Source organism: Cydia splendana, chromosome 16 (assembly GCF_910591565.1).
Source record: "Cydia splendana chromosome 16, ilCydSple1.2, whole genome shotgun sequence".
NCBI classification, from domain to species: Eukaryota; Metazoa; Arthropoda; class Insecta; order Lepidoptera; family Tortricidae; genus Cydia; species Cydia splendana.
This window is the reverse complement of record NC_085975.1, coordinates 9,953,818-9,966,548: the sequence shown is the minus strand read 5'-3', so window position 1 is coordinate 9,966,548 and position 12,731 is coordinate 9,953,818. Positions and strand designations below refer to the sequence as shown.

At 35.3% G+C, this 12,731-nt stretch overlaps 2 protein-coding genes across 3 annotated transcripts in view; one reads left to right on the top strand and one right to left on the bottom strand.

Annotated features, from left to right (window-relative positions):
• The window catches only part of LOC134798253 (semaphorin-1A), a 385,737-nt gene that overhangs the window by 337,188 nt on the left and 35,818 nt on the right, over positions 1-12,731 (bottom strand). The gene's annotated exons all lie outside the window — the stretch shown is intronic.
• On the top strand, positions 959-2,637 carry LOC134797875 (uncharacterized). The gene is made up of 3 exons (XM_063770224.1): positions 959-1,088; positions 1,292-1,371; positions 2,361-2,637. The coding sequence occupies exons 1-3, from the start codon at positions 1,074-1,076 to the stop codon at positions 2,584-2,586; spliced, it is 321 nt and encodes a 106-aa protein (XP_063626294.1). The 5' UTR covers positions 959-1,073; the 3' UTR covers positions 2,587-2,637.

Sequence of the window (12,731 nt, the reverse complement as noted above, 5' to 3'; positions counted from 1 at the left end):
TACTGATTGTTTATCCATTTTATCTTTCCGACGTTATATTTATAGCGTAGCGTAGCTACAACACCTACCTTATATTTCCTTAGGTTACAAAGCGTAAAAAAGGCTTTATTCGACACCACGAGTTCATCACTTTAGTTATTTAGTTATCAATAATTACAACAAATGAACTACAAATCATAAAACCTAGATACCACAATACAACCTATTTAAGTTTCCTTGATATCGGATCACCCGTTCAATAAAATAGGTATTTTTCAGAAAACAGTTGATAGCTTCCCGATACATTAAAAGGGTCGCGTGGGGCCCATAAAGTTAAACAACTTTTGAATTACCGCGTCGACCCACATTCGCTGCTATATACTCGTATGTAGGATATCATGGCAATGTAAGAGACCTAAACATCGGTATTTTTCACAGTTTACAATCAGCTTGTTTTGAAAAATATTATTTTTAGTATTAAATCTACACACCACTATACACCAAAACGCGTGAAACTCATTATATTCACTCCCGTAAACGTGAATTCACATTATGTCCAATATGTCTAGAAGTCTACCTCCATTTTTTTTAATTAGGTACTTTTGCCAGGTACATTCTTAAAATGCTTACCTGCATCTTGTGACATTTTGCTGGTTGTTCGCTATCAAGACTGGTACTCGTACCCTCGTCATAACGTCGCAACAAACGTAAAAAAAAACAATTAAAGTTGTGTTAGGCCAGTGTGTGACAAGTTATAGTACTGAGTAAACTATTCGCCAGGAATGACTAGAGAGGGCTGATTTAGACGATGCGTGAACTCGCATGCGAATCTCATACCATTGCGGGTTTTGTTCGGTCGGTTGAATTGGACGTAACCAACAGTCCGCAATGTAACTAAAATGGCATGCGAGTTCGCGCGCCGTCTAAATCAGCCCTAAGGACATCAAGAACGAACATATCACGACTAGGTACATATGTAATGATTGCTGAGTGCAGTACAATATGATGGCCAGGAACCGTGACAGGCTTGCACAACAACCGCAGATATTAGAAGGATACGCGGACGCAGGCCGGCATACGAAGCTGCCGCCGCCATGAAGAACGTCGCTGTGAGTACCCATTTATACAAAAACAATGTTGTTTAGACTTCTTGACCTTGACCTGTTGTGTTTTTTATCAACTGAGTTCATACAATTAATGTATGTCCAATGGTTTTGATGAAGGCTCTTAGATTTGCAGATCTCAGGTGTAGTAAAGGGATAACTACCTATATTATAAAATTGCTCATTACACATATGTATAATTGTTTCAGATAATCTTTTGCGTAGCTATCGCCAGCCATATGGCGGTCGCTTCCCCTGTACCCGAACCTGATCCCGGTCATAGAACACAGTAAGTACGAGTAGATAATACTTTATACTATATAGGCCTATCAAATTGGCACACCTCCTGGAATTGCGCAAACTCGGATTACACGCATTTAGGACCAAGTTTTAAAGTATTATAAAACTATTTCCAGCTTGCTGGGAATTTATTCCTCAAAACGATATTTTTGGATCTAATTTGATTGGCCAATAAATTAATCAATCAATCAATCAATCAATCAATCAAAGCATTTATTTTCAGGCTACTAAGGCCCATAGATACATACCTTACAAACTAAAACCTACTTACTACTACTACTACTCCTACTTACTTAATTAATACTGAGTTACGATCACTGAGCCGATTTAAAACCAAACCCGTTGCAATACTCGGTAGCTTATCCAAAATGAACAAAATAGAAAAGACAAATGAACTAATGACAGCCATTCGCAGCAAAGTTGCATGCATCCATCAAACTTGCGTATTAGGATAATGTACGCACATGTATAATGTGAGCGATGGCCCACATTATAATATAAAGTACCGTCAATATTGAACGGGGTCCGCGTGCGGTTACAAAGTTTGATTTGACTTTTAAACCGAAGGTTGCGGGTTCCATTACCAGGAAATTATGTCCTTTTATTTTTCCTCCTCGCTTAAATTAATTTCATTTTTATTTAGCATGCCAAATCTATTTTATTGTAACAATCTGATATTATAACGTCTAATAATCCCACGGGGCTCGTTGAAATGATTGGTCATACAATCGGCCGTTGCCGATCGAATCGGCCGACTCATGACAATTTAAATATATAAATATACAAACATATTAGGGGTGACTGCAAAAGATGTTGGCAACATAAGTGAGAAGCGCCGATGTCACCAAAGAATTTTGCTATTTGAAATGTAATACCTACCTAAACCATCATAATATCTATTAGTATCAAATATATAGGTTAGCATGTTTTGTTTTATTTTAAATAAATACAAGCTTACATTGTAATTTTACTTTGCAGCATCAGAATCCACGTACCGTACGACGTTCACACCATCCACCACCACCACGTACAGAAAGTGCCGATTTTCCACGAGGTACCAGTTATCAAAGAAGTACCGGTGCTGAAGGAAATCATTAAAACTGTACCAGTTGTAAATACAGTCCACGTCCCGATCGTCGAGACGGTGGCAGTCGAGAAACCGGTGTTTGTACCAGTACCATATAAGCATCATGGATGGCATTGAGGATTGACTACACCGAAATTTAACGCAGTGTATATAATCGTGTGTTAGCGTAGCGTTTTCGTCCATGATTATGTTGCGTAAGCCTTCCGGTGTGGACGGCCCTATTTAGTCAATAATTGGATGTAAATACTTGTTTCTCTAAGGTGTACACTAAGGTATAGTTCAATCTCTTTACACGTGTATATTTTCTAAGAGAATGTATGTACGCTGTTTAGATAGTGATAAATGATGTGGTGTGGTGGTTTTTGGATTATTTTATTTCAAACACCTATGCTCTGTTCTACCAAGCAACTGATAATTTAAATCAAACAGTGTCGACTTATCTGTATAAAATTTCACACAGGCCATTGAGGTTTGGGGTGAATCAGAGCCATAATAATAAATCATGTATAAATAATCTTGTCACATCCTTTTGTTTTTGAAATTTTATGAAAATACGGGGAATATATTGGTTCGGGATGCACATCGGTCATTCAGAGTGTGTTATCGAGCTGGCGGTATCAGAACATCGGCCTATTATGCTATTTGATTTATTTGCTGGCATTTTGTTTAACTCAGGGTTGACTGTTCATTGGGAGCATATTGAAAACATTAAAAATTATCCTCATAGATACTAAATTCTAAGTTCGAATAAAAAATTGTTTACATCTTCCAATTAATTTTCTAATAATATAACTCATGTAAGTACCTACTGCTTGCTGCTTGATTTTTTTTTAATTTCTGTTACGTAGTTATTTGTTAACAATAGTTGTAACGAACTAAGTATAATCACATTTAGGCATCGGAATTAGACAGATAATTAACAAAAGAATATTTATAATAAACAAAAAAATTAAAGACTTTACTTATCTTCACAAGTCGCAATTTGTAAAAAAATGCGATTAGGCTCATCAGTTTTATCGCGCGACATTAGCAATACTAATAAATACCGTTTCGCACGCAACCTGGTGTTGATTAACCTAACATGAAACGATCCGACATTTCGTCTTCATTGCGTGTGCGTCCATATGTTTCCACACTTTCCTGTCAAAAGTAAATTTATGATAACCGTGCTAGGAGTATACCTATGTTGTATAATATTGCAATATTTTTTAATTTCACTTTGATATCTACCAAATAAGAGTCCGGCTAGGGTAAGAAGTTGGAAAACAAAATAAGCGTTGTAACCTTTTACATAATTTATAGCACGTCAGTAGCTAACAAGCATACAGCCTGCCTGCTGTAAGGTGGTTATCGTTGCCTATGAATCCTTGCAACTCTAGGGGGGATCAAGCACGCGATGCCTGCCTTCTTCTTCCATGTGATAATTATTAACAGGTAACCGATAAAATTAAATATAGGTACAAATATCCGCTTAATAAATGACGATTCACAGAAATGAACACCCAAACAATCAACCCACTCATTATTACAAAAGCCGTCAGACCTAAATGACACGTAAGCTCCAAATGGGCTACTTCCCTTATAGACAACAATGTCGACAGTTTTTATCGATGCTCGCCCAATTAAATCTTTTGTCGACTCCCAGACACTTGTTATCGATAATTATTTCGCTCATGAGTCCCCTCGACAGTTCTGATAACGTTCCACAGTTACAATTGAAATAGCAATTTAAAAGGCATTTCAGTTTGAATAACTTGCATGAAACAATGGAACGCGTCGTGTCAATAATTTAATTTGTCATTGTGGTTGAATGCGCTTAATGAGATGAGTGGATACTTGGATAGATTTCGCTATATAATAAGCCAGGTTTTGTTGGCGTTTGCATTTTAACAGTAACATTCTGTTTGTAGTGATAAGGTACCAACGTTTTAGCTTTTTTTAAGGTAAGAGTGAATTTGCTAATACTGGACCAGTACCTGCGTCTTTAGCCCTAACGAGACTTCGTCTCGAATATCATGATGACTAAGTCAGCCAAAAGACGTCGACTGTCGCTGTACTCAGCGTACTAAATCTTAATATAGTATCTACATATTGCCTCTATCAGGCCAATTCTAGTTTTAGTTATTGGATCATTGGGTCCCCTTCCGATATGATTGATCTGTCAATGTCAAAAGTGACAGATCATTATCATATCGGAATGAGATCCAATAACTAAAACTCGAATTGGTCTGTATAGGTATCTCACTAATAATTATTAAAAAAGTACACGCTACAGCCAATTTGACTCTTTGCCGTATAATTCGTTATCATTATCACCGTGCCACTGCACAGACAGCATAAAAAGTTAATTACTGAAGCGAAAACTGGAACACCGCAAATTTAAATCCATATTAAAAATTAAGAATGTAGGACTCGATACGGCGAACAATTATTTGGTCCAGTAATTCGGAATAAACAGAAAGGGTACGTTTGTGACAGTATTTATTGGTGCACGTAAAGAATTAAAATATCAATGATCCCCGAAAATGAGACAAGCGGATAACGAAATCTCGTTAGGTTCTTGTGAAAATTTCTTAGCTACAGGCAACGCATCTTTTACTTAATAGGGGGGACCATCTTGATTAGATTGACTTAACCCCAAATTAATCAAAACTTGTCTATTGGATACTAGGCGACGATATACCTACACACCAACCTCAATCTCTAGATTACCAAATATTTTAAAATCTAGTAACTGTAACGCCATACGATAAATAAATAAGTATACGTACTTTTGCAATTCAGGACTCAAACCCAGGACCTCCAGCTTCGTAGAAAGAGTAACTACCGAGTAGCCTAAGAAAGCGGCGACTTAAGTACTTGTTTAATTTAAAATGAATTGTTTAATGCTCACTTGGTCAATACTCACTAACACAACATCCGACTCGACTGGCTCCAGGCGGGTAAACATAACTCCAAACGTGCCAATCTGGAACGCTGCACGTATTGATTGCTGGCTTCACCGCACCATAAAGTAAAGATTAGTAATATCCAGAACAGTCAAGTTTGAGCAAATTTACATAGAGCCCACAGTTGCACGTTTGTATCGCAGGGGACGCTTAAGTTTCCAACTGGAGTTCATTCGCTCCGAAAGCTTTCCTTTGGCCTGTCTGGGCGGCTGTTTCGCCAAATCCATATAATCCAGTGATTTCGTTAAGTCGTAAAATATTCCTCTTATCTCGGTAAGTATTATTTTATATTTCACATTGCTGCCGACAGTGAACTTAAAATATTCAATTTATCTGTCAGTCTCCGAAGCTTTTTCTATTTAAGTACTTACCTACTAAAACTGAATTACCTACAGATATAAAGTTTTTATGTATTTAAAAGTCATTTTATAAAGTTAGAAACTACACATTAAATTTAAAGATTTTATGGACACAAATGGCAGATAAATTCAATTTTTTATCGGGGGAAACTCGATAGATGTCCAACCTTATAAAACCATACTTGGATGTGGGTTGGGGACTTGACTTACTTAGTTGATAAACATAAGATATGCTCAAAGTAATCCGGGGACTTAGCCTGTTTACGTTCTAGATTTACAACAACATTGCGGACTATATCTATAATTTTACCATACCTATTTAGCTAATTATTTTACTTATTTTCTACGCAAGTGTGATAAAAACAACAAACACATGAGGTATTCAAATAGTAAACTTGACTCATAAACATCCTCTGCATTACGCTCCGCTCATCGGATTTCTTTTGACTTTCTTTAACAATTTTGTCGTCCTTATTATACAAACTATTTGTTCTTTGCTGGCTTTGATCGAAGAATCGTTACAAGCATAGAATGCGTTAATAAAACATTCGTCATTCTCATGATTTTCTCATAGCGGCAACCAAGACTTTAGCCAAGAGTATTAAATTCGCACGAGCATATAATTATACCACGACTCGCCAAAAGCACTAACTGTTACATTACGCGACGAACAGCTCTCTTAACCGACAAGGGTTTTCTACTAGAAGAAAATCGACCGTATTACGCTCGGATTTATGCCCATAATCGCGTAGCTTTGCCCACTCCGCTCATTTGTTTAACTCATCAAGGAAAAGATTAATTAGGAAGATTAGTTATCGCCTTTAAAGATTACGTCATTGCAAGCAAACGACAAGGGGGCTGAAGGGCCGGGGTGGGGTGGAGAAGTGACGAAAACGCACAATATCTCGTTCATTCTTGCCTGCGGCTGACAGGGGGTTCCCTGTGAACTTTATGGCCGATTTTACATAGACACATCTACTATGGATCTCCTGTTCTTGAGAACGCTTGTTAATTCAATCGCTGGAGAAAATGATAGTTGGGTTAATAATTCATCCTTTAAGAGCTTTTGGACAACTCAATTTTGTGCTCTGATTTAACCGTTCATACTAAACACGACTTTCCAAATATTCTGAACTAATGACAACACTGCTAATTTTTATATTTAGTTTTTTTATTGAATAGGTATTTACATAAATAATCCTACAAACTTCGAAGTCGAAACTATCGTGTTCAAAAGATGACGTTCGACAATTCAGTTACTACAAAACATATGGCACCATACAGTGCCAACAATATCAGCTGGCAATAAAATTTCCATTTCTTTACAATCGATAGTTCTTTGCACCTAGGTACGAAACTACGTTATCATCGGTTTCTTATAAAAAAAAAAAAAAAAATAAATAAATAAAGCGTTTATTCACAAGCTTACTTACATTTAGATACAATACATTCTAGAGCTATGTATTACACTCTAGAGCAGTGCTGCTGCATTCAAGGTGCAATAGGGCCTAATATGTAAAACAATATAACATTATAAAACGGTTAAGATAACAAAACCGTCGCATAATGGATCGATGTTATCTCGGCATGGAAGTGGGAAGCCTAGAATAGGCCCCATAAAAGTAGACAAGCTAAAGGAATGGCCCAATTTGGTTTATTTTACTGCTATCTAGCGGCGCGATACTATCAACCGAGAGTTATTAGTCTTGAAAAAATGTTACGCGATTTTACCTTTATATTTAAGCCGAGACAAAGTACAGTTGACAGATATTAAGAGTTAGCGTTTTATAACCTTGTTTGCTGAAACGGGAGTTATATAGAAAAAAGAAACTCATTTTAGTTAGAGAAAATTAAATTACGAGCAAATAATGGAAATATGTTATCTTTTCGGCTGAAATTTATGATGTTAAATGTCTGATTGTGTCGATCCTTTGTACTTATTGGGATTATATTCTCGAATTATTTTAGAATGGTAATGGTAATGACATTATTATAGATGGAATTTATTAAGTAGTAACTACATCAATAATATCTACACAATCCTTAAAAATCTATAATAGAACATAATCCAAGCTTCAAATAAAAACAAGAAAATACCAATTTCAAATTAAAATTAGGAATTACTTAGGTAACTCAAAATTACCTACTAATTGCTTATTTATTTGAAAATATAATATAACATTTTAATTAGCAACATAACACAACATAACATAACATTTTAACATTTTTATAACATTTCAAGGAGGCGGCCCTGGATAGAGTCAAATGGAGAGAGCTACACCGACAAGAGTCTAACTGCCGTATTCGAACTTCAAGATATTCACAAGAGACGACACGTACTATAGTTCGTTTTTTTTTAGCATTAGAAATAAGGTAAACAATCTTGATGTGTCTTTTAATTCAAAAACACATTTTAAAAATAAGTTACGGCAAATATGTAACAATTATGAATCTAATACGATCGTTTATATTCTTCTGCTTTCATAAGTAACAGTTACTGATTTTTAAAAAGCATTTTTCAATTAAAAGACATGTCAAGATCGCTTACCTTCTTTCAAGTTCTTTCTAATGCTAAAAAAAACGAACTATAGATCCATTCTAAATACGTTATAGTTTAGATATCAACTAGTTCTCTTTTGCAGCGCAATTCGGGCAACCAATGTCACTTTTATGTTAGATAGAGTAAGATATCTATTAGATGTGAATTGGATCTCTAAGTCATATCCTGTGGAAATCGTTCAACAGTATCTCCAGAATCGCACAAATGTCAAATTTGACAGGTTAGATCTTAAACATATCGTTATCGTATCTTGGTGATGTCTAAAAGATGTCTAATAGATGTCTATTTCAAAATCCGAATCGGGCCCTAACTCTTAAATTTACACATTTTAATTAGATTATTTTTAATTGTTAGTTTAGGTTTAGACATTTGTAATTTTGTAAGTAGATTGTAAGATTTGTATTGTAGGTATTTCAAAATTTTAATCAAAGTAAATAAAACTCTCATATATTTTAATTTCTGAATCTAATTTACTAAGTGTGCTTCTTTCATTCAATTCGAGAGATTGCATTAATGTTTCATACGTGAAACTTACTTCGTTAGTTTCAATACCATATTAACTTTGAAAATTCGTTCCGTCTGAGAGGGTCACCTCTACCTCGCGTTAGTTAAAATATGCTATTAAATAAAAATATCTGGGAGACCATCCTATGCTCGGAAAACATATCCTAAGTCCTGAGTTCCTTTAAAAAGAACAAATTAAAATCGAATTTTGAAGTATAATGGAATAAAAGAAGGTTCCATATTCAGTACTGCTAAAATGACTCTGGATCTTAGGAGGATATAAAAACCCAAAAATGCGCGATTTCCCAGAGATAAGACCGAGATATTTTATGGTATTATAAATGACATATATTTTATATGTGAGAACATTAATTTTAGTTCCTTTATTATCTAATATCTGGGAGATCGAGCTTTGCTCGGAAAACATATAATCACTCGAAAACGCGCGTTTTCTTAGAGATAAGACTTCGCTAGATCTATTTTTCGCCCCCGAAAACCCCTATATAGCAAATTTCATCGAACTCGTTAGAGCCGTTTCCGAGATCCCCGAAATATATATACATATAAATAAATAAATATACAAGAATTGCTCGTTTAGTTATTAGATTAGATAGATATATATATAAACTTCGCTATATTCTACCGTTATATTTCCCTAGTAACAAGGGAAGTAAATCTAACTCCTTTATATAATAATTATATTTACATAGCCGTCAAATATTTACCATTTTTAATTACTTTTTAAAGGGTCATCCATCATCAAAAATGATAAAAAAAAACTATAAACGAAAACCATATTGTTTAATAGTTAAAAGTGATATTCAGACAATTAAGACAAATGGATTGATTGATGTAAGAACTCAGAATCATCAAAATAAAACACAAAAGAAAGAACATACATACCTACATACATAGACTGTAAAACACATTCAGTGCCAGCGCGAGCTACGCGCTACGGGAAAAACCGTATGTAACGGAAAGCGCCTACGAACAGAGAACCCGCCTAGCGGATCGCTGGCAGTGAATGTGTTAAATTACACTTCTTTACGTCACACTGTCGGAGGAAAATATCGTACACGTGTTCGTATCGTAGCAAGCTGCCCAAGAGTTTTTCGTAGCACTTAATGAAACGAACCAAACAAAGTTTTATGCTGCAGTTACCAACACATGGAAACGTAATCTACACAGTGTCGAATACAAGCCTATACTTATAATACTCGTAACCATGAGTATAATCATCAACTTTAACTCTGAAAACCTAACGACCCCGCACTAAAGCATACCTACACCCAATAAGAAAAGTTTATACAGTAGAAAAGCAGTTTGCGGCAGGAGTTGAGGTAGTTCCGCTCTTTAACGAAGCGTTTCCGCTGCGTTGCCGACCGTATTGCAGTTTTATTGTTGTTTTATAGCGATTTTATTCATATTCGTTATTACTACCGCAGTTAATAATGATGTTAGAACAACATGATGCTCAAACGGGACCAATGGACGTGAGTTACGACTACTACCGTGTCTAACTAATATGTTTCTGTTTAAACCCGCTGTATCATATTGGATGCAAGATGTATGGCTTCGTTGGTTCCATGTTGTATGTTATAATTATACAAATTAAGTACCTACATAGTACCGTCGCAGTGTTTTAAGCAACCAAAGTTTTAACTACGATTAACAGACGCTGTACACTGCAAAATTCAAGACAACTTTTCAGTAATATTTTTGGGGTGTAAAACACAGATTAGTTAGAAATAAATAATGTAATCTGGATAGTATACTGTCATGAATATCTATATACATTAGGTCATACGTCATAGGTATATATTCCGTATAATTTATTTGCAAAATTAATAAAAAAAAATTTAGTGAAATCTCGCGTTAAATCTTAAGAATTTATGTTAATCATACACTTTGGATGATACCTGCAATATGGATCCAATCCCCGGATTTGTTTTGGAATTAATATTTGATTGAATAAAATAACAACAAGACTTTACGAGCTAATTTTATTTGGGAACGTCGAGCAACTAAAATCAACAGCTAACTCAAACCAGGGCTCAAGACAGCATTTGACAATACAAAGTCTATTTGATATAAACCTAACCTCTGCCCAAGTAGCTACAGCGTTTACGAATTCGACACGCGATCAACTCATTGCGCTACAACATTTCAAACATCTTTATTGTAATACCGAAATGTCTGTTTTAATGGTGACGGAATTGTACTGCTACATTTAACAAAGCCAAGCGAAACACAAACGGCTAGAATATTACCAGCGCCAATTCCAGGTCAACCTAGAAATTATAGCGTTTGTTAGCCTCTGATTTTTGCAAAATTATTTTAGCTAGCTACAATTTTCTACACGCTATAGCGTGACTGCTGCATTACAGCGAAGTGTTAGTTAATAATATTAATTAATGTTATGAGCGCAGTATACTTGCTAAGTAATTAGCACGGCTTACATGTCTATAACGAAATGATTTGAACAACCAACTATAATGTAACTATAATATCAACTCTATTACACAAAACATAGAGTTTCAAATACACACGTGCGTGGACGTTTGCTTGCTACTTTGTACTCTGGTATTACTACGAAATTTTGACATTTACACTTAAGATATGTTAAGTTGCGGATAAGGTTAACGAGCAACTTATGCTTTAATGAGCTTATATTGTCATCCTCACAAAGACCACTTAATGTGCACTAATATTTTTTACATTATTTCAGTAATTTCAGTAGATACTTACAAACAAAATAATTCTTTAAACTCTCGCGTTTTGTACACATATTTAATTACACAAACGGGTCTACCGCGATATAATTTCATTATTTTTACCTATAACATAATTATTATTACCGTTTATTATTATTTTATTATTTTTACCGTTTGTGTAATTAAATATGTGAACAAAATAATTATTTTTGAAGCCATTACTTATCATAGTCTAATAAAACATGGTCTTCTCGTCACAATAACATTGCCACTTTGTATAGCGCTATTGCATACTATTATATAGCGCTGTCGCATGATGACGTAGGCTTGTGTCAGTCACGTGGTCGGAAGAGAATACCAGGCGGAGTATATTATTATACCATGATTACTTATTTAAACTTTCATTTAAACAGTAACAGTAAGCACATAATAAATGTGCATAAAGGACTTCATCTACAATTTCTCAGTAACTAAAGCAGTCATAAATAATTATGTTTTTTTTATTACAAATTGACCAACGATCAATTAATCGATTGACTGATTATCAATAGAGATATTTAAGTTCCACGGTTTCAAAGCAATGTATGTCCGTAATTATAAACTCCGACATAAAACTATAAACAAGCTTACCAACACGCAGTTATATTATAATCGCCAAACCACATTAAACGTACCTGCAATAAAAAAACATCGGTTAGAAATCAAATTAAAGACGTTCAAAATGCTCGAGTATTTCGCAGTCTGGCCGCAAAGCCCCTTAAGCCGAAAGCCTCAAAGTTATTACCACATAAATAGCTTTATCTGAAATCAATGCATAATACATAAAGCAATCACACATTAGGCGTCAAATTAATCGGAGAAAGACAGAATACGTAATACTGGCGTCTGGGCACGAAACTAGTACTCGAGAGGATAGACTATTGACATTATGCAGCCGACGAGACCACTAGAGGCGTTCTTTGTCAGCTAGACTGCACGCCAGAGGAATTTTAGTGTATTAGGGCGCGTTTACAATCGATCGTCTATCGCCTTTTTACCTTTTAACAGTCGAGAGGGCAATGCTAAAATCATGGTGGCATACTGTCGATACCCACTAATGACTTACGTATATCAGAGGGCCTACCGCGAACCACGTTCGACGTGTTGCCTCCCTGTCACACTTACGTACTAATTTACA